Source organism: Gadus morhua, chromosome 16 (assembly GCF_902167405.1).
Source record: "Gadus morhua chromosome 16, gadMor3.0, whole genome shotgun sequence".
Taxonomy (NCBI): Eukaryota; Metazoa; Chordata; class Actinopteri; order Gadiformes; family Gadidae; genus Gadus; species Gadus morhua.
This window is the reverse complement of record NC_044063.1, coordinates 2,669,421-2,692,063: the sequence shown is the minus strand read 5'-3', so window position 1 is coordinate 2,692,063 and position 22,643 is coordinate 2,669,421. Positions and strand designations below refer to the sequence as shown.

The window sequence follows — 22,643 nt, the reverse complement described above, 5'->3', positions numbered from 1 at the left end:
AAACGTGTGAATGTGGTTCACTGCGAACACCGACCATCATCCGTGACACCCTCCGCCACATGCATGCATCAACATGCATGTACACACAACTTCAATATAGCCCAACTACCCCCCCCCCCCCCCCCCCCCCCCCCCCCCCCATCTGGCAATACTGATATTGGAGGACACGGCTTCTGCACAGCGTCCACCCCAAAGGCGGTCCTACACGGGGGGCTAAGGGGGACCGTGCCCCTGTAGACATGTCCCTGAACCCCCCCCCCCGTGCCCCCCCCCTCCTGCTGACCAACGTTCTACAGGGGTAAATTAGAGGGGCTCACCCAAACAGCTTGGTGCTGCTGCTGGGTGAATGGGAGCATGTATTATCATCTGTTTTGGCTGTTGCATTGGTATAACAAATACATTTAGGTAAAGAGTAGTAGGCCATCTGCCTGTGTTATTAGGGAGGGATGATTATGCAAAGAAATGTAATGCATAGCCCTAAGTGTCTTTTTCTTATAATAGCATTTATCATGAAATGAGGAAAGAACAGTAGAACAGGGAAGTTTTCTAAAAGGGAAGAACACAGTTCTTCACACTGAAACTGATAAATAAGGAATGGCACATTGTTTTTCACTTTGTTCTACCATGGAATTTCTTTTCACATTGACACACAGTATTTGTACCCTGTACTGTATTTTTTATTTTTCATTTTTTATGGCCCGCTTGCACGCTTGTACAAAACAAATGTTTACATGATTTTGATGATTCAGGGCACAAGCTCCATCAATTTAAGATAGTTTGACAGAAAAATACAGAATGGTGAAGTTATAAACTCTTAAATTAAATGTTTGATAATTTTTAAGTACATCAAGTTTATAATTATAATCTTTAAATATAATTTTTTGCCTTTTTTTTGCACCTCTGGTGAAAAACTGGCCCCTCCTCGGCCCCCCTAGTAAAATTTGTCTAGAACCGCCACTGATCCACCCACCAACAGGTCTCGACTGGCGCGGTTCATTTTCTCTCTCGTCTGGCACATTCGCATTCGACAAGAGGAATTTTGCTTATATCTCGTGAAATTGAAAAGTAGCATGTTAATAATATTATTTTTATTTTCATTTCGCTATTTCCTATCAGGCAAAAAAAAAAGGCAGCCAGAGGGGCCTTTGGGTCAGGTGACGTCACCGATTCTCTTCCTCGCTGGGGGAAACGTGCTCAGAAACCAGCGTGCTGTGGACTTAAACTCGTTACTTACAGTAAGTGCTATTGCCTTTGTCATGCTCGACCAATGATAGGGAGAGTTTACTCGTAATTCATACTTGTATATACATGGATATTATTCCAAATCATTCCACGAAGCTGTCGGAATGTGCTCTAAATGCTAGCGGGGCTAACAGTAAGACAGGAGCCTGCTTCACATTGCTGCTAAGTGGGCTAGCATGTTAGCCTTCTGTATCAACAACCAAAGGATCTCCAACGATCAATGTTTATTAATGGCAGACACATGTGGAATGATGTCCGCTACCGTGGAGTTAATATCGCCTCATACGTGCCCATGGATATATCACTGAGTATAAGTATGTGACAGTAACATGTGGATGACAATCAAACAGTGTTACACATGTTAGGATGTCTTACGTTTTAATAATAATCAATGAATTACTGAGTAATTGCACCTCACAGCCCTTGAATACAACTGGTCTACACAATACAATACATGGGAATCCAACACGAAACTAAATCGTTCCGCGCATCTTTACTTTTACTTTTTTTTTCAAGCATCCAACTAAAGCAAAAAATTAACTGAATCAAGATCCTTCTTGAGAACACACACACACACACACACACACACACACACACACACACACACACACTCAATTTGTATTCCTTCATTGACAGAAGTTAAGTGACAGCGGTAAAGCCACAGGATGGAGTACGTCGAGGCTCCCCCGATCGCCAGCGAGGGTAGCATGTAAGTAGTCCTCACCAACTGTCTCATTAAACGCCCTGCCGGACACCAAATGAACCCACCATTTAATGGCTGCTTATTGACCCACCCCCCTCCAGCCTCTGCTGCACATGCGGGGTCCCCATCCCCCCTAACCCGGCCAACATGTGTGTGGCCTGCCTGCGCACCACGGTGGACATCTCCGAAGGCATTCCCAAGTCTGTCACGGCCCTCTTCTGTAAGCAGTGTGAAAGGTGGGTACACACTGGGCCACACTGCTCGAGTGTATGGTGGATACATTGGTACTGGGAATCCCAGAGATTACTTTAAGGCCGGATTGCATGGGAGTGTTGTCACAGCAGAGCTGCCTTTCTGTTGAGTAGCATCAATCTTAGGAGGCAGTTTGATACAAACCAGATTGCAAATATCCTCTGGAATCCAGCTCCTTACGGACTGCTTTGATTACTGTGTGTGTGTGTGTGTGTAGCTGACTGTGTGTGTATCTGAATGTGTGTGTGTTTGTGTATCTTGACTGTGTGTGTATCTTGACTGTGTGTTTGTCTATCTTGTCTGTGTGTATATTGACTGTGTGTTTGTCTATCTTCACTGTGTGTGTGTCTGTGTGTATCTTGACTGTGTGTATCTTGACTCTATGTGTATCTTGATTCTTTGTGTGTGTATCTGGACTGTGTGTGTGTGTATCTTGACTCTGTGTGTGTGTATCTTGACTGGGTGTGTATCTTGACTCTGTGTGTATCTTGACTCTGTGTGTGTGTGTATCTTGACTGTGTGTGTATCTTGACTCTTTGTGTGTGTATCTTGACTGTGTGTATCTTGACTCTGTGTGTGTGTATCTTGACTCTGTGTGTGTGTGTATCTTGACTATGTGTGTGTGTATCTTGACTGTGTGTATCTTGACTCTGTGTGTGTGTGTGTGTATCTTGACTGTGTGTGTATCTTGACTGTGTGTGTGTGTATCCTGACTGTGTGTGTGTGTATCTTGACTGTGTGTGTATCTTGACTGTGTGTGTGTATCCTGACTGTGTGTGTGTGTATCCTGACTGTGTGTGTGTGTATCTTGACTCTGTGTGTATCTTGACTGTGTGTGTGTATCTCGACTCTGTGTGTATCCTGACTCTGTGTGTATCCTGACTCTGTGTGTATCTTGACTCTGTGTGTATCTTGACTGTGTGTGTGTATCCTGACTGTGTGTGTGTGTATCTTGACTCTGTGTGTATCTTGACTGTGTGTGTGTATCCTGACTGTGTGTGTAGGTACTTGCAGCCTCCAGCCACATGGATCCAGTGCGCGCTGGAGTCCAGGGAGCTGCTGGCTCTGTGCCTGAAGAAACTGAAGGGCTCCATGACTAAAGTAAGCATTCCTCTGTCTCCCAGCGCCCATCTCACCGGAGTCCTCGCAGCCCCGTCTTCACCGCGCCGCTCAGACCGAGGCTCTGTTTGTGCTGTCGGGGTGGAGAGGGTTTTTTGAGGTTAGGTAGATATGAGATATTCCCTCTGAATTAGCGATGTGACACTGAGAACCAAAAACTTTTAAGTATAAAATACAGGTTAAACTGACTTGACAGACTGTATATTACACAGGTTAAACTGTCTCGACAGACTGTATATTACACAGGTTAAACTGACTTAACAGACTGTATACAGGTTAAACTGGTTTAACATAGACTGTATATTATACAGGTTAAACTGACTTAACAGACTGTATACAGGTTAAACTGGTTTAACATAGACTGTATATTATACAGGTTAAACTGACTTAACAGACTATACTGGTTAAACTGACTTGACAGACTGCATGTAACATGGGTTAATCTGATTTGACAGACTGTATATAACACAGGGTTAATCTGACTAGACAGACTGTCACGGGTTAAACTGACTTGACAAACTGTATATCCCACGGGTTAAACTGACTTGACAGACTGTATATCACACGGGTTAAACTGACTTGACAGACTGTATATAACACAGGTTAAATAGACTTTCCATCTGTACACTCCATCTGGACACTATCATGGCCTACAAAGCAGTACATAGTAGCTTACTGGCTGACATTTAGACCGTGTATTTTTCGATTACAGTTTTGGGGTATTTCCTGAATCCCTCAAACCACATTCTTGATTCTATTAATACATCAGTGCAGGCTTGGTCCCGGCGGGGGAAACCAACAACCATCCCTCATCCCACTCGGCACCGGGTTTTGATTCAGAGATCGCACGCAGAGGAGGGGCTATTCAGACCGTCTGCTGTCGAGTGTATTTGTGAGGGAGATGGGCGAGGAGGAGCCAATAGAAAGACTATTTAAGACTGAGACTACTTAAGACGCTGAAGATAGATCTAAGATATGTTAAGATCTTTATTTCATCCCATAAATGAGAAATTCACTTGTTACAGCAGCCCATGGAATTTAAAAAGATGCAATAAAAAAATTAAGTGATAGTATCTATCCAGCATGCATACTTGGAAAAATCAGTGTTTACAATGCCATGCCATAGGGGCATAGATGTACACTAAGGGTTACACAGCAGTGGAGGCTAAAAGTTCCTTCAACACCGAAATGAATACTTCATTCAAATGTACTGTGGAAAGTGCTCATGATTTACGTTGAAGTATTAGGTGATTGATTAGTGACCCCGCAATGATTCATAACAGTTGTGTTATAGGAAAAATAAATCAAAAACCACGTGGTGGTAAATGCCGCCACATGTATATCTGTTGGTGTGCAGCCCTCGTATGTTTTGATGACCTCACCCACGGCCACTCACCTTCCTATAAGGATCAGCCTGACCTTTACCTGACCTTTACCTTGCTTGCTCTCGACCTCATCAGTGTAAACCCCCCCCCTCAGGTGCGGCTCATCGACGCCGGCTTCCTGTGGACAGAGCCTCACTCCAAGAGGATCAAGCTGAAGGTGACCATACAGAAGGAGGTGAGCACACGTGTGAACCTGGCTGGCTCTTATCCTCTACGAGTCCCCCCCCGTCACCAGCTTCGGATGGATTCGTTATTAATGAATTATGTCTGCGTCTAAGCCGTGTGACCGGGGAGGTGTTGGAGCGCTGTGCGTAGCGTCAAGTGTTCAGAGGCCTCCGATGTCTCGGGTGTTCCGCAGAAAGGAGAGGCTCTCTGTGTGCTTTCAGCTCTCTGACCTTTCCTGAGAACCCGAGCCCTGACCGCTCAGAGCCAAGTTCTTCGTTCCCACCTGGGGAGATCCTGTGCGATACGGACTCTGAATCCCGCGCCGCCCCCACTGGCCCGCCCGCCAAGCGGCCACCTCGGCCTTTTTAACGAGGCTGTGCCATTCTGTGTGTTCTTTGCGGTGGGATCGCTGGCCTGGAATCCCAGCGCGTTGTGGGAGAGCGGTGGCCTTTGTCCTGCGTCTCAGGACTGGCCGAACATGTGATCCAACCCTCTGTGTGTGTGTGTGTGTGTGTGTGTGTGTGTGTGTGTGTGTGTGTGTGTGTGTGTGTGTGTGTGTGTGTGTGTGTGTGTGTGTGTGTGTGTGTGTGTGTGTGTGTGTGTGTGTGTGTGTCCTGAAGGTGATGAACGGCGCCATCCTGCAGCAGGTGTTTGTGGTGGAGTTCACCATCCAGTACCAGATGTGTGACGACTGCCATCGCGTGGAGGCCAAGGACTTCTGGAAGGCGGTGGTGCAAGTGAGGCAGAAGGTAGGAGGCCGGAACAGGGCGGCTCCATGGAGTGGGGCTGACCTCCTCTCGGTTATTCGTTGGATCTTTCCTCGAGGATTGTTTTGGGAGGGGTCAACTGTTAACTTCCTGTTCACCCTTTAGCTTGGGTCAACGTTATGCTCTTCAGATTCATCGCGTCATTTACTTTTATAGATATGGTTCGACATCTCTACTGACAGGATGGTACCTTTTATTCTTCGATTCAATAAACGTTTGTCTTTTCCGTCCAAACTGCCGACTTTTTTATGTAACCGGACAGTACGTTTTTAAAATGAGATTTTAAATCGTGGGAGAAACATTCAGGATGGTTTGCTCTGTTGCCAGATGGAGTTTCTCATACAGGGATGCTTTGACTCACAAATGTATTTGAGACTATAGTTCATATTTTACACATTTACATTTAGGGCATTCGGCAGACGCTTTTATCCAAAGAGACTTACAATAGGTACCTGTGTCAGAAGAAAGAGAAACAACAATATATTGCAGGCGGTACAGTAGGGATGTTCATTGAACCAAGTGCCAAGCACTAACAATCTCGAGGTTAACCCATTCCCTGTATACAACGGAGATAGCTAGGATAAGATGCTGCACAATACTACTAAGTACTTTTTTTTTAGGTGCAAGGACGTACAACATACAATAAGTATGTGCATTAACTACCAGGACGTACAAGATACAATAAAGTTCCTACTTTATATCCCCATCATAGTTCATCAATGTCTATCTTGCCATGGCTGAAATGTGTGTCTATTTGACAGACTTCCCACAAGAAGACGTTTTATTATCTGGAGCAGCTGATCCTGAAGCACAAACTCCACACCAACGCCCTCAACATCAAAGAGATCCACGGTAGGTCCACGCATCCATCACCTAAAGATCTTCCATCACAAGAAGAGTGTCCTGTGATGGTCCACAGTTCGGCTCTGTTTGGATGGATGGCGTCCAGCCTTGTTCCATAAGGGCTGGGCGATGGATCGAATTTTGATTACGATTTTAACGTCAAACGATCACAAAACTAATATAATCAGGTTATATTTATTTACAAAAATAATCTTTGATTAATCGTGATTTCAATATTGACCAACGCAATCGTGATTATGATATATTTTCTTTCCATGATCGAGCAGCCCTATATCTAGGGGAGCTATTCCCCGTTCCTTTTCCTGGGCGGGATCTCGTATGAGACCTGCTGCTCGGGAAACGAGACGAATGCTCCTCCAACCCAAGGCCAAACCGCCGCGTTGATGTCTTTGACAGTCTTAGGTTCCCAGGCTCGTAGTTGTTTTCTTTTGCCGTCGCTTGAGCAAGTCTTTATTAAAGTAACTACAGCACATGTGAGCAGTCCTAGTGTTCGTTAAGAAGAAAATCCATCCGGTCCCAACGGAGACCAGATCCCCACCAGATGTTTTTGTCCCCTCAAAATGTGGCGGGACGACTGAGAGAATACCATGTTGGGGAGAGGGAGGGAAGAGAGGGGAGGTGGGGGAGGTGAGGGAGGAGAGGGAAGAGAGGGAGAGGGAGGAGAGGGAGGAGAGGGAGGAGAGGGAAGAGAGGGAAGAGAGGGAGGAGAGGGAGGAGAGGGAGGGGAGGGAGGGGAGGGAGGTGAGGGAGGAGAGGGAGGAGAGGGAGGAGAGGGAAGCACCAGACATGCGCCCCGCCGTCTGGGCCGCAGACGCCTCTGCACCCGGGCCGTCTTAAAGACCAGGTTGGCGTCGGAGCAAACGTAAATGAGCTCCACATCTCGGCACGAGTTGAAAGCGGCGAGGAGGCTTCCACATGTGGCGTGCGTGTGTGCGTGCGTGTGTGTGGGTGCGCGGATGTGCCTGTGTGTGCGCGGGTGTTGCAAAGGGATGGTGTGTGTCGAGTCTTTTTGCGTGGGATCCTTTGGCTGACGGCTGGTGATGTGTGTTCTCTCAGACGGGATTGATTTCTACTACGCCACGAAGCAGCACGCCCTGAAGATGACGGACTTCCTCCAGTGTACGGTCCCCTGCAGGTCAGTGCTGGGCGTCTCTGTCTGAAGACGGGCTGTCGTCTCCTGATCGGAACCGTTCACATCGCCGCTAACTACCTGCTACATGCCTAAAGTTTATTTTGAGCAAACAAAGAATGTTTTAGAGATTAAGACCCTCGCCTCCAAGATAAAAGCCTTCGTGGCTGATTTATTACTTTTTAGAATTCACAAACTTCTTTTTAAGGTCGTTAGCGCTAAAGTCAGTTTGACATGACATCATTTCAACGATACGAACCCCATGAGTGTGACCTCGTATTGAACCTCGTATTGTCACGTTGGCGTCGTCCGGTTCAGCGGTCGGGGCCTTGCTCTGCCGGGTCTGTTTGTGACACTGAGCCCTCTTGTGTCTAAAGGTCAAAGACATCCCAGCGCCTGATCTCCCACGACATCCACTCCAACACCTTCAACTACAAGAGCACCTACTCCCTGGAGATCGTGCCCATATGCAAGGTAGGAATCATCCGCCTCTGCTCCTACGGGCGGCGCTCGCCATGGCGTCCTGACGGTGAATCAGCCCTTCCTCTGAGCACGAGTCCGGCCAGAAGAAGTCCGGGAAGTGGCGTCCACTCAAGGCCGCCTGCTGAATCCTCTTTCCTTTCGGATCAGAGAAACGTTATATCTTTTAGCCATGTCAGGAATCCTTTGTCTGATCTGCAGAGCGTGCGTTTGTGTAATACGATGCTTCTGCATTCCAGGGCTTAGAACTGTTTTCCGATGTGGTACTCCCCCAGATGGGATGCTTCTTTATTCCACCAAATAGAACTGTCCTCCGATCCTAATCGTGGACCGTGGTTTGCGCACAGTACCGAAATATATTCAAATTACTTTTCGACAATCTTTGCACTTTTTTGTTTAATATTCAAGGTTGAACCTTAATCAGATCAGTCTTTAAATTGTTTCGAATATCGACCATAAACATTTACATTTACGTTCAGGGCATTTAGCAGATGCTTTTATCCAAAGCGACTTAAAGTACTTTTTACATTTGTCAGAACATCTCGCCGCAATCGCGGTGGGGGTCAAAGGTCAAAGGCTGTGTTTAACCTGGCCTCCTCTCTCTCTCCCCCCCCCCCCAGGACAACGTGGTGTGTCTGCCCCCGCGGCTGGCCCAGAGCCTGGGCAACATGGGGCAGGTGTGTGTGTGTGTCCGGGTCACCAGCGCCATCCACCTCATTGACCCGCGCACCCTCCAGAGTGAGTACCCCCCCCCCCCCCCCAAGTGAGTTATCCACACAGCTCACACAGCAGCTCTGTGGAGCTGGGTGGATAACTCCCCTCATATCAGTCGACACTCTAGCTTACAATGTAATCGTAAGCTACAGTGTCGATTGATTTCGTTTTTAGTACGAGGAGATCTCCCTGTAGCGTGTAACTGGTTCGGCTCACCTTAGGAGGTTGTGCTTGTTGACTCGTAACCGAAAGGTTGCTAGTTCGAACCCCGGCCCATCCTAGAGCGTCGAGGTGCCCCTGAGCAAGACGACCATCCCTGACTGCTCCCGGAGTGCTGGCTGTCGCCTTGCGTGGGTCACTCCGCCGTCGGTGTCGGTCGCGCAGTGATTCTCAAACTCTACTGTAGCCCCCCTAAGAACCTCTTTCAGCCGAGTACCCCCTTCTCCGGCACAAAACATTTTGGGGGAGACTTTTTTCTAAGATGAACATAAATAGTGTGTGTGCGTTGTGTTTGGCAGTGTAAACATGAACATTTAAAGGGGGCAAATGCTCACATTTGAGTGAGAAACATGGCCCTGTGCCTCATGCAACTGTTGGATAATTTCTCGCCACAAACAAAGCCCAACGCCGTGGGAGGCTCAGAGCGTGTAGAGGGGAAGCCCACTGCAATGTATTAATCCTGAAACACATTGGTCTTTTTCACGGATTCTCCTTGCTGTCAGATTTACATTTCATGGGGGTGGGGGGGTAATCTCCTGACTGCAGAGCAGAACGCCTGTTCCGCCTGAAAGGCTCCCACTTCAAAAGCTCTGTTTGATTCAGCTCGTAACGCCAGCGTGCTCAGGAAGTGTTCCAATCTCACCATCGGCCCTTAATCGTCAATCTGCACCTCCAATGAACCCGGGGCCGAGGAGAGCGTTGGACGGAAACGAGGGCCGCCAGAGGGGGGCTTGAAGACACGCTGCGTTAACGGGCCAGGGGCTCCTTCCCGGCGCTCACTTTAGCCATCGGACATCTCGTCAGGAGACTCGCACCGCTGCAGCCTCCCACGTGTACGCCCCGAGTCAAACCATGTAGGTTACATTCAGACAAGAAGACTAGTGGACAGCGCCACCTGGGGGCTGTGTGCCCCTTACTGTGACCCTAACCTTCCCCTGTCTCCCCCTTACTCTCCCCTGTCTCCCCCTTACTCTCCCCTGTCTCCCCCTTACTCTTCCCCTGTCTCCCCCTTACTCCTCCCCATACTCTCCCCCGTCTCTCCCCGTCTCTCCCCCGTCTGTCCCTCTCTCCCCCGTACTCTCCCCCGTCTCTCACCGTCTCTCCCCCGTCTGTCCCCCGTCTCTCCCCCGTCTCTCCCCCGTCTCCCCCGTCTCTACCCCCGTCTGTCCCCCGTCTCTCCCCCCGTCTCTCCCCCGTCTCTCCCCGTCTCTCCTCCCGTCTCTCCCCCCGTCTGTCCCTCTCTCCCCCGTCTCTCCCCCGTCTCCCCCCTCTCTCCTGGGCCGTTGCCGTCTGGTTCTGTGCTGGAGGCGGCGCTCTGTGGGCCACGTGTCCCCCCGCCTGCGTCCCACCAGAGGCTCCGCCGGGTAAACCTGAGTGGCCCTTTTAGTCGAAGCCCTGGAAGGCTGACCGGACGGCGGCGAGGACGTGGTCCAGCGTCGGCTTTTAATGGCCGCCGCATGGATCCGTCTGGGAGGGCGGACCTCAGAGGGAGAGGCTCGACCTACCGGAGCGCCGGAGCAGGAACGCGTTGAGGGAACGCGTTGGGTGGGTTCGGGACGGGAAGATTTCGTGCACTCGGCGGCCGTTGTGTTTGTGCTCACGGCGTCACATCGGAGGGTGATGAGGAGGAGGATGATGAAGATGCTGACGAGTAGGATGTTGATGAGGATGCTGAGGTAGAGGAGGATGATGAGGATAAAGATGGTGATGAGGAGGAGGATGAGGCTGATGATGATGATGATGCTGATGAGGCCCATTGTGTCCGAACCCCCCCCCCCCCCCCCTCCCAGTTGCGGAGGTGGACGGCAGCACGTACTGGCGCTACCCCTTCAACAGCCTGTGCAGCCCGCGGCAGCTGGAGGAGTTCATCGTCATGGACACCGAGATCATCAGGGACCTCCATCTGGGGGCGGGGGCGGGCTTCAGGTCCAATAAGGTGAGTGTGTGCTTTGAGTGTGTTATGTGCACCCGGTCGTGTGTGTGTGTGTGGGGGTGTGTGTGTGTTCTCAGTGCCTGCGTGTGTTCTCAGTGCATGTGTTCTCAGTGCATGTGTTTTCTGTGTGTGTGTGTGTTCTCAGTGCGTGTGTGTGTTCTCAGTGCGTGTGTGTGTTCTCAGTGCGCATGTGTGTGCGTGTTCTCTCAGTGCGTGTGTTGATTTTCCGCTCGAGAACAAATTACATTACGGTGGAGCGTCGCTCTGATGCTGGAAGAAACTAAAATCAATAGTTGGCCATTCCATTATGGCCGAACCTGGCGTGGGGGCGGAGCCAGGACAGGGGGGCGCTTGGGGGGGGGGGCGGCCCCCCCACAGAGGCCCCTCACTCTGGGGGCTTTCAGTCAGTCGCTTTCGTGACCTGAATTCACAACAAACTGTGTGTGTGTGTGTGTGAGACTGGTGAGCAGGGCTGTAGCTCGTTTTCCCCAGCGCTGGACTCGGTCTAAACCCAGGAGATGGTGTTAATTGTGTGTGTGTGTGTGTGTGTGTGTTCCAGCATACGTTGGCTGACGTGTGGGTGCAGAAGACGTCGGAGCTGGACACCAGTCAGCAGTACCACTGCCGCACCTTCCTGGGTCACCTGCTCAACATAGGAGACCTGGTCCTGGGGTGGGTACGGCTCCTTAGGCTGTGGGCCTCAGGCAGGGCTCTGGACCCCCACGCACTGAACTGACCCCCCCTGACCCACCCGGACCCCAACGGACTGACCTGACCCCCACTGACCCCCCCCCCCTGTTCCCAACGGACCCTACGGACTGCCTGGACCCCCACTGACCCCCCAATGACCCCACTGTCTACCATGGACCCCCCTTGACCCCCACTGACCCCCACTCCTCTTCCCTTACAGCTTTGACTTTGCCAACTCCAACGTGAACGACGACTACCTGAACAAGATGAATCCCAACCACGTTCCTGATGTGGTGAGATCCCGCACACACACTAGTTATGATCGACACCGCCCCCTAGTGGCCGTGTTCAGTAGTGGTGCCATACACCGAGCGGACACCGGGACCTTAACTAGCTCCGCTCATTAAGTGACCGCTTTCAGGTGCTGATCAAGAAGAGCTACGACCGCAGCAAGCGGGCGAGGAGGAGGAACTGGAAGCTGAAGGAGATGGAGCGTGACCGCGAGGGTCTGGACGTGGTGGACGAGAGGTACCCCACATCCACACGCGTTCACCCAGAGAGGCTCGAGGGCTGATTACGCTCACGCAGCGCAAGGACCGCGCCGACGCCTCAGCGCAGCCGTGAACCTGTTTGGGGTCGGCGTCGGGTTTTAGTGAGCGCACCGATCACAGCAGTGGACGCAAGGAGGGTCCGCTACCCCCTCGCGTTGCGTGAACGCGGGACCATAATCAGCCCTTTACATTAAGTAAATTTGTCAGAAGAAAGAGAAACAACAATATATCTCCGTCGGTACAGTGAGGATGTTCATAGAACCAAGTGCCAAGCACTAACAATCGCTAGGTTGACCGATTCCACGTACACAAGGGTAGCTAGGATAAGACGCTACACAATTCTAAGTCATATTTTTAAGGGCCAGTGTACATTAAGTGTGTACATTAAGTGGAAGGACGTACGACATACAATAAGTGTGTACATTAAGTGCCAGGTCGTATAACATACAATAAGTGCGTACATTAAGTGCCAGGACGTACGACCTCCCGAGCCGTGCCGAGAGGTCGCCCCTCTGTCTGAGCTCTGATAGGATCAACTGAAGGCCGGCAGATGTGTTGACGATCCACAGAAATACCAACACCGTTAGTGTGCGAGTATGAGACGTGGATCGTACATTTGTCCGCTGGACAGTTTGTTTGGATTGGCGGCCGTTTGGTTAATCTTCTGTCCTATCGCTGGACAAATTGTTTGGAACAACGAATCAAAACACGTTGTTGCTCGTGCAGAATGTGAGTGTCTGGGCCCAACGCCCGGTCGCCTCCTCTCTCTCCTAACGGTTTCATCCTGACGTTTGACCGCAGACAATACACAGACTTCCTGGAGGATCTGGAGGAAGACGAAGCTCTCAGGAAAAACATCAACATCTTCAGAGGTGAGTGGCGGAACAGAATGCCTATGGATGCGATAGGATAGACAACCAATCGGAGCGCAGCGCTGGAAGATTCAACCTTCACCAAATCCCTCCTGACGTACGGCAAACGTGTCATCACCACCGAAGCTTTGAGGGCAGTTATTTGGTCTTAATCTAGAGAATAAACCCTCCAGTTAGTTTTATTAGCGCTACGATATCAGCTGCAGGCATCTTGTTAAACCCGCCCTCTGTTGGGTAAACGGTTGTGATACGCCCAACCCGGACCAGATTGTAGATATAAAACAGACATTAAATAAGGGCCATGTACAATAGTAGAACAGTTCTGGGTTCAACCCCCAATGTCAGCATGCTCCCTGCGCCCCCCCGTGAACCCCCTACCTGCTCCTTAAAGGTGTCGTATCATACGGCCAGGTGTGATTAGCCGTTTTCAAAATCGGCCTCTTCTGACATCAGAAGTGGGCGTGTCCACCTAGATGTGTGCCGGATAGATGAGCAACGTTTGCTACAGTCCACTGGGTAGGCTGGTAGGCTGATCTATCCAGCGCAGGTCTCGGTGGACACGCCCCCTCGTGATGTCACAAGAGGCCGATTGTCAAAACATCTCGTAACGGCTGATCAAACTCCCACCTGGTGGTCTAGTACGTCACCTTTAATGGCCGCCTAGCTAAACGTGGCCAAGGGCTCCGGAACCGCGATGGGCACCCCCTTGTGGCGGCGCGTTGAACTAACCCGTGTGTTGTGCTCCCCCCCCCCCAGATACGTCCAGACCGCCCGTGGAGAGCGATACGGATGACGAGGGCGCGCCCTGCATCTCTCTGATGGAGATGCTGGAGGACATGACCCTGGCCGACGCCACGGGGGGAGAGGGCGCCGACATGATGACGGACTAGCCCCGCCCCCGCCCCACTCTGACGGGACGGGACGGGGGGACGGGCTCGCTTCATCTCATCTGTGTGGCTCTTCTCCCTGGAGGAAGCGATGCCTCCTGTCCCCGGTGTCTCCCGCCCAATCTGGCAACACCGCCTTTCTCCTGGACCTTCAGAGGTGCTTCAGTGCTGCTGACACTCTCAGTCACTCTGTGCCGCTAGGGTGTCTCGTGTTCACCGTACTTCTCACCCCCCCTACTGGGCAAAGCAGGTAACTGCACGTCCGGTTCCCTCGAGGGACAGGAGCTGTGTGGAACTACATTTGAATAAGTCATTTACCTACTATCCCTATACCCAAATAAATATAAATAAATATTTACCCTACTGCGTGTTTGCGCTGTGAGTTTGTGAAGGCCGATGACGTGGCGAGGAAACGGAGCTCATCGCCTCAGAAGTATCTGATGTCCCCCGGCGTGGGGCCCGGGACCTGGGTCCGTGTTACCGGGGCGCCCCCGGTTCCTTTGGAGGGGCACCAGGGCTGTACCTTGTTATTGATACCTTTCATGTTAACATTAGCCAACAACAGTCATCTGTTACACTGAGTAGTGAGTGAATGTGGTATCTGGGTCCCAATCAATTTTGAAACCTTAATTTTATTGAAAACTAGGTGAAATAATAAAATAACCTCAGTAGCCATTGGCCAATAAAAGACCAACTTGTACTTCTGTCATCGCCGGCTGGACTTGGACCCCAGCTCTACTGTAGATAATACTGTATACAGTAGAGTTAACGCCTCTGTACTGTTCAAACCTCTGTAGTGTAGACGCCACAGTAGTGTTTACACTGTTTTAATTTGGTTCTCCTGGGAATAGTCATTGCGCTCCTCTGCAACACGCTACATCCTGAACGAGGGAGAGCAGATGTTGGGAATGTTCCGCTCAATTAAGTAATTAAATAGTTATACCTATTCAAAATCAATGAATCTTCATACAATGTAGTCATTCTCTAAGCAGTTTCTGGTTTATATGCTGGCAGTCAAATTACATGTACGTATTGTTTGCAAAGTGAGTTAGTAAAAGGATTATTATCGAGACTTTAATATTTTTAGAAATCTTTTGCGAGCCAACAATTGAGAACCTCCTATGAGCCAAGTGCGGCGAGCTGGAACAACCACTAAGTGTCGCTGTTGCTTACCTGCACTTCTGAACCGAGTCTGAAACGTTACTATGCCAAAGTCATGGCAATATCCACTGTAAACAAAATGCCTCCATCCAACCTAAATTCAGATTATAATTGAAAATAAATTAAATTTGAAAATTAATTGAATTTCAAATAAGAACATCAGACGTGCGCAGTAGCTGGGACACCAAAGCATCTTCTCGACCTACAGAAAGTATCTGCTTAGTTATCTCCTTCAGTTGGGTGAATGCGTCATGAATCGATATCAGTCAGGGGGAAACCGGTCTACTTATGTTCACGGTTTTCAGATATACAGTAGTAGGCCTATGCGTGGTTATCGGTGTGAGTGTGTCGCGGTCACCCTCTGACCCGGGTCATCTCACAGGCAGGACTTGATTGCACCCTTCCAGATACAACACATACTTACAGATAACCCAGCGTGGAGAACTTCAAGGCAGTTCATTCGGTGTTTGTTTTCCTGTGGACAACCGCGTCATTATAGCGACAGATGGGAATGTAACAGTTTCTATTAGACTTTTAATGAATGAAAAGTGTTGAACATGCATCGTGTTGCTGTTACTTTCTTCTTCGAGAAATCACGCCTTCAGAAACACTTGTTTGTTTTTAAAAAAAACGTACATTAGGCTCCTTAAATCACATGGCGTCTGCGTGCCCCTGACGTGAGGGGTGGGCGTGGCGTGATGCTACTTCATACACCAGTAGTAGTGACCTGCGTCCAGAAGACCTGCTCCTGCTTTAGACACCAGTACAGACTGGCCGTGACTCGTGACCAGACCTGCCCCTGCTGCACACACCAGTAACAGACTGGTGCAGACGTACAGCAGCGGTACCGTGGGCCCGCTGTTTCCACTGATCCCAGACCGAGAAGGTGAGCGCGCCCACCGCCTGGATATACAAACCTGTGTTAATTTTTTTTACTAATGAATAAAATGTATGCGTTAGTGATCGTTAATACCTAACAACTTTCATAATGCATAGGAAATTGTAGCCACTATAACTTACCGATAAATAGTTCAAAGTTATTTTTTGCAGGGAAATTATGGTTGGGATAACTCCCTGCCTTTGGCTCCTATTCGAGTCAGTTTCAGAGCATGTCTGTATTATGTATTATGAATACACGTCTTCCTTTTCCTGTACTCGGTCATTTGTAGAACCATAGCCACCGTCTGATACACCTGTGTTACACTTGCTTGCCACGCCCCCTTTACTGGGCCACGGCGTCTGTCGAGGTCACACCCAGACCAAACACACATGGGTCTCGGGTCGAATCCCGACGGACACCTGTCGGACCCTTGACTGTGTGAGCCCACGTGGTTCCGTGGGAGCTGTATCTTCGCTCTGGTTGGCCAATCTTCTAAGATACACGCACACGTACACGTCAATCAAAATGAGCGGTCAATAACAGATTAGTCAATAGCAGATTTAGGCGGAACTATTTTGAGTGTAAATATGTGATAAAATATTATTTAATAATATTCATGTTATATTATAATGATATTTTCGGAAAAAGTAATAATTGATTGGCCAATATTAAGTTGGACATGATTATTTGTCTCATTATGCTTCAGTGAGCTGTCTCAGTCACACAAAGATAAACACCTTAAGAGAACGAATTGAGACATTTGAGGATCAGCCTACTGACTGAGGGCCACGTGGGAAGGCCTCTGTGTTGGGCATCACCTGGTCAGAACCATCAGCGTAACAACAACTCTTCTGTTCTCTCTCTCTCTGTCTGTCTGTCTGTCTGTCTGTCTGTCTGTCTGTCTGTCTGTCTGTCTGTCTGTCTGTCTGTCTGTCTGTCTGTCTGTGTGCCTCTCTCTCTCTCTCTCTCCCCCTCTCTCTCTCTATGCCTCTTTCTCTCTCTATGCCTCTCTCTCTCTCTCTCTCTCTATGCCTCTCTCTCTCTCTCTCTCTCCCCCCCCTCTCTCTCCCCCTCTCTCTCTCTCTCTCTCTCTCTCTCTCTCTCTCTCTCTCTCTCTCTCTCTCCCTCTCTCTCTCTCTCTCTCTCTCTCTCTCTCTCTCTCTCTCTCTCTCTCTCTCTCTCTCTCAGGATGGCCCTCCAGACCCACCTGGCCTGGCTCTACTACCAGTACCTGCTGGTGACGGGGGTGTACGTGCTGGAGCCCTGGGAGCGTGCCCTCTTCACCTCCGTGCTGCTCTCGGCGGCGGCCATGGTGGGCTACACCTCCTACGTCTTCCTGCCCGTCCACCTGCGCCTGGCGCTGCACTTCTTCTCCGGCGTGTTCGGCGGGCAGGCGGAGAGCGCCGTGACGCTCATGAGCTGAGAGGAGGAGGAGGGGCGGAGTGGGGGGGGGGGGGAGGATGGAGGGAGGAGAGTCCAAACCTCCCTCTCCAAACCTCCAGCATCACATCCCACTCCTACGGTCCTTCAGCCCAGGTCAGCTGGTATCCTCCTGGTCACCCTGACGTACCCCCACCCCATCCCCCACCCAGCCCGCCGCGGTTGGCTCTGCAGCCAAAAGCCCGTCTATGCTACACGTCCAAAAAGTCTTATTAAGCCATCGATCAAAACAAGTTTAAAACGAAAATGTGTTTCAATGTTTGCCCGTCAGCCTTATCGGCAGCCTTCCTGAGCTCAGAGCTCGCCATGTACAAATACTGCAACGACCAAACCTTCCAAAGGCATGTGACGCTGCCTGGGTTCATTATGACTCCCCAGCGCAATAAAGCTCTTCATGTCCGACCCACAGGGCAGGAGGGAGGGACTTAACGAAGGTCACATGACCTTCGGCCTACCATCCTACCCCACTAGGGGAACGCGGAGACGGAGTCAAATCACTAGTGGTGGGGGGAGGGGGGGGGGGGGGGGGGGGTTCTGTCACACTTTTCCACTTTAGGTGAAAGGCTTGTTGTCGTTGATCAAATTGAACACAACTTTATTGAAACGGTATTATATGTTTATATTTACGGTAAAGCTTGGCTGGTTACAATGTCGATTACCAAAAATGATTATTTATATTTTCTCTCTTTTTTTCTGCTGAATCTCTGTAATGGGTTAATGAGTCTAAAGGGATGTCAACTTTTTTTTATACATCGCACTTTGCAACTGCTTTATTCAGAAAATAAAGGCACCTAACAGTTGGTCTCAAATGGTTTGTTTGCTTGTTGTCTGTTCACACCCCAGTAGTCATAAAGACATTTCAACACTTGACCTTCTAATCATTCTAGAGACATGTAACTTAAAGCACAAGCCTGAGACTGAATCTGATCATGCCGATAGTTGCCAAAATTGCCCAAAAGTAATCTGTGTGCCCTTTTGCCACCCAATGGATCCAATACACTCCATTCAGAGCAGCACAAAGAGAGGCAGAGCCACCAAACCGGTTGGGTGGACAGGGAGAAGCATAACCAGGGGCGCATTCCTCGTCTGATACACCACCTGTGCACCCCCTTATACACCAACTCTACACACCCTTATACACCAACTCTACACCCTCTTATACACCAACTCTACACCCCCTTATACACCAACTCTACACACCCTTATACACCAACTCTACACCCTCTTATAGACCAACTCTACACCCCCTTATACACCACCTCTACACCCCCTATACACCACCTGTAACCGCCCTGTACACCCCCTGTAACCGCCCTGTACACCACCTGTAACCGCCCTGTACACCACCTGTAACCGCCCTGTACACTACCTTGTACACCCCCTTGTACACCACCTTGAACACCCTCCGGTAGTAGTCGCTATGTCACAGCCAAACCTCCGCGTTGTGTTTTCAGCCCTAACGACTCTGGCCTGGAGCCGACGCTTCCTTCAACCTCCAGGCTCCAGGAAGGCGACTGGGGACTGGTGTCTGGTGACTGGTGACTGGTGACGGGTGACTGGTGACTGGTGGTGAGGACCGGTTAATAAGAACCTTTGATCCTGAGGACGCCGCTCGGCGGGGGAACGCCCCGGGCCCGACCCCAGACGGTCCGTCGCCCTGAGGAGACAGCGGTTCATCAGCGTGACTCACCATGAAGCTCCACCTCGTTGTGTTTCACATCCTCCTCCTCCTACTTTGACCGATTGCCAACAAAACTAAACGCAAGGTTGCCATGCATCAAGATGAGTTACAGACAGATGAGTTACAGACAGATGAGTTACAGACAGATGTCTTCACGGGAGGGTAAGAATGATCCCCAGAAGGGTTCAACAAAGTATACATCTATCTATCTATCTATCTATCTATCTATCTATCTATCTATCTATCTATCTATCTATCTAAGAGGGCATATATCTATACCTCTATCCTCTTTCCATCCTCTTTCCCCATGTTTTGTTGCTGTGCAAAAAAATGAATGGACGATTTCTGATGTTTGACCAAGATATCATAGATCAGGATAAAGTTGTGTTGTTGTCAGCGCTCCACTGAGCCGGCGGATGTGCTGCGGCATCCGCTGTGCTCCCAGTCCCCCAGTCCCACAGTCCCCCAGTCCCACAGTCCCCCAGTCCCACAGTCCCCCAGTCCCACAGTCCCCCAGTCCCACAGTCCCCCAGTCCCACAGTCCCCCAGTCCCACAGTCCCCTAGTCTCCCAGTTACCTTCATGTAGGGAACAGGGTTTCCTCAAGTCTCCAATGACAAATAAAAACTCTCACTCTCTCTCTCTCTCTCTCTCTCTCTCTCTCTCTCTCTCTCTCTCTCTCTCTCTGTTCAAGAAGAGCATCACTCATTTGATTCATAATTTGCCTGGGACATATTTTAGTGTTTGCAGGCTTTCACTTGGATTTGGTTTGCATACTTTCTCTGGATTTAGGACACAGCGTAGCCTGGGTGAGCCGTTTCAGGGGGGGGGGGGCATGTTTGTTCAAGGTGGAAAAGAAACTCATTGACTCCTTTCACCAAGACAAAGAAAACCATTACGAGGGCAAAGGGAACCATCTGTGTGTGCGTGTGTGCGTGCGTGTGTGTGTGGCAGTGTGGTAGTGTCTTTGCGTGCGTGCCTGCGTATGTGCTTGCCCGCATGTGAGACCATGTGTGATGGTGTACTTTAGGCGATTTGTGTGTATGTGTGTGTGTGTGTTTTTGCCTGGGTATAGCCATGCTGCCTTGTGTGCGATTTCATTTTGCGCTGCTAGGCAGCCTGGATTCCATGGATCCGATTTTTGCCTGAGATAGGAAACCAATCACAGAACGGGGAGGGACGGCAAGACGATGACGACATCTATGCGACACACCGAATACTTGTAGTGTAATGATCAAAAATGGCAGCCGACGCGTTACCTTCCGATGAAGCCTTAGATCAGGGGTCTCAAACTCTAGTTACCTGGGGGCCGCCGATGGTAGAGTCTGGGTCAGGCTGGGCCGTATCAAATATTCAACAGAAAAAAGGAGCACAACTGACCCAATCTAAGTTAATGATCGGGCTATAATTAGATCACGTTGGCCATGTAATCGCTGACAACTGGGGACATTTCATAGCGGTTGGTGGAAACCGGGACATTTTAGCGTCCTTTGGCTTTTGTTGGGATTCAGGACACGCAACTCAAAATTGGGACTGTCCCGGCAAAACCGGGACATCTGGTTACCCTATCGCAATTGATAAAGTGTGGCAAGCCACGCAAAAGTAGGGTTAGGGTTAAACTTGTGGCCCCCTCAAGAAGGGGGCCACAAAATATCATCCTGCGGGCCTCAATTGGCCCCCGGGCCGCGAGTTTGAGACCCCTGCCTTAGATAGTATTCTAAGTAGTTTAGAACGCAAGTTTATTTTGAAAAAATTGCAACTTTCGGTGTAAACTCTTACATTACCAAGAAGTATGTCCTTGCCCTGCTACCAACAGGCTTTGATTGGCTATGAGCTACGTACAGACTCATATGATAGACATTCGTAGCACCAAATAAACGACCCCGGGCAATCGTAAACCACGCCTCAAATACGAGAAAATTAATGTGTGGTTCCCAGACCTCATCTCAATGTAGACTGAGATGAGCTCTGGCGTTAGCCAGGCTATGTGTGTTTCACAACCAATGCGATTATTAGAAACGTTGCACTTTTTACAGACTTAAAAAGACAGACATTAATAGAGTGAAGACATAAGCATGACCTCTGGATTGGGAAAGGCCAGCCCCATCATGGCCTCGGGGGGTTAGTAAGGGCATACTAGTTAGTAAGGGCATAAGTGCATACTGGTTAGTAAGGGCATTCTGGTTTGTAAGGGCATACTGTTTTGCACGCAATGTATGTGCATGCGTCTTTATTGTCCTGTTGTCGCGGTAAATGGCAGCACAATGGCAGCAGCCCTCATCGCCATGGACACAGCCGTTGGCGTGGGGCAGCAGAACTGGGGCTGACCCGACGGGTAGAAACCTGAGCTGTTATTGTTTACATTGAGACCGTTGGAGAGGGAGAGAGAGAGAGAGAGAGAGAGAGAGAGAGAGAGACACTAAGAGACAGAGAGACACACTGAGGAAGAGAGACAGGGAGAGGGACATAGAGAAAGAGACTAAGAGAGAGGGAGAGAGAGAGAGAGAGAGAGAGAGAGAGAGAGAGAGAGAGAGAGAGAGAGAGAGAGAGAGAGAGAGAGAGAGAGAGAGAGAGAGAGAGAGAGAGAGAGAGAGAGAGAGAGAGAGAGAGAGAGAGACACTAAGAGAAAGAGGGAGATCGAGAGAGAGAAAGAGGGGAAGAGAGCGCAATGAGAAGGGAGAGAGGTTCAGTTGCCCCAGGTTGGAGGTTAGCGGACTAGGCCCGCGGGTTTCAAACTGTAATGCGTTGCTTCAACTTGAAAACAATTCGACACGTTGGAATTCAGTTCGAGCTTATTAACGTGACATACTTTCTATATGAACTATGATCAACACGCCGTGTGAACACAACTAACAGGTGTCAGGTCAGCAGTTCAAAGGATCACCTTACAAACACTGGAGGAAACCGCGGGCTGTGGAGATTGGTGTTCACTAGGCGCCCTTGTGTGGTGTGCCAAGATGTCTGGAAACTTTAGCCTGCGCCTTACCCCGGGATCTGCCATGAAAGGGCCTCCCTTTGCTGGGTTCTGGAAGGAATTGCGCTGCTAAAGTAGAAAGTAACGAAAAGGAAGTGATGGATTAGGCTGTTCAGTTGGGTGCAGTTTATTCCGTGGACTTTGTTTGTCTACATCACATTACTATATACGAGATGCATTCTGGGCAGATAAACAAATCCTCATGCTTCAGTCCTCCGGGCCCCACCCCCGTCTCGCCAAGGCAGATAGCTCACGTAGTGTTTGTTTATTTTGTGTCTAGCCTCCTCCATCAAAGCCCAACAGCGCCCCCTACCATCTGCCTTATTGAACTGAAGTCTCTTATCTGAGGGTCAAAGACCGACCACTGCTCCAGGGTGCGTTGCCCGTCCTCTCCATGTGTTCTATGTGTTTGTCTTTCGCTGACGGCTATCTTACTCTGCTGCACCCAAAACCGATTCATTCACATTCACATTTATATTCATGACCTTAGCAGACGCTTTTGACCAAAGTGACTTACAATAATTTAATTTGTAAGA

General features: G+C 49.7%; 3 protein-coding genes across 2 annotated transcripts; all 3 read left to right on the top strand.

The window, feature by feature from the left end:
* The window catches only part of LOC115560668 (vitellogenin-2), a 434,163-nt gene that overhangs the window by 295,522 nt on the left and 115,998 nt on the right, over positions 1 to 22,643 (top strand).
* Positions 975 to 14,336, top strand: nmd3 (NMD3 ribosome export adaptor). Its single transcript, XM_030380171.1, has 16 exons — positions 975 to 1,235; positions 1,879 to 1,951; positions 2,047 to 2,181; positions 3,202 to 3,298; positions 4,796 to 4,876; positions 5,487 to 5,615; positions 6,395 to 6,485; positions 7,554 to 7,632; positions 8,004 to 8,100; positions 8,727 to 8,844; positions 10,830 to 10,975; positions 11,532 to 11,644; positions 11,883 to 11,955; positions 12,084 to 12,190; positions 13,015 to 13,085; positions 13,842 to 14,336. The coding sequence occupies exons 2-16, from the start codon at positions 1,908 to 1,910 to the stop codon at positions 13,973 to 13,975; spliced, it is 1,515 nt and encodes a 504-aa protein (XP_030236031.1). The 5' UTR covers positions 975 to 1,235; positions 1,879 to 1,907; the 3' UTR covers positions 13,976 to 14,336.
* Positions 15,526 to 17,963, top strand: sptssb (serine palmitoyltransferase, small subunit B). The gene is made up of 2 exons (XM_030380255.1): positions 15,526 to 16,019; positions 17,202 to 17,963. The coding sequence occupies exon 2, from the start codon at positions 17,203 to 17,205 to the stop codon at positions 17,434 to 17,436; it is 234 nt and encodes a 77-aa protein (XP_030236115.1). The 5' UTR covers positions 15,526 to 16,019; position 17,202; the 3' UTR covers positions 17,437 to 17,963.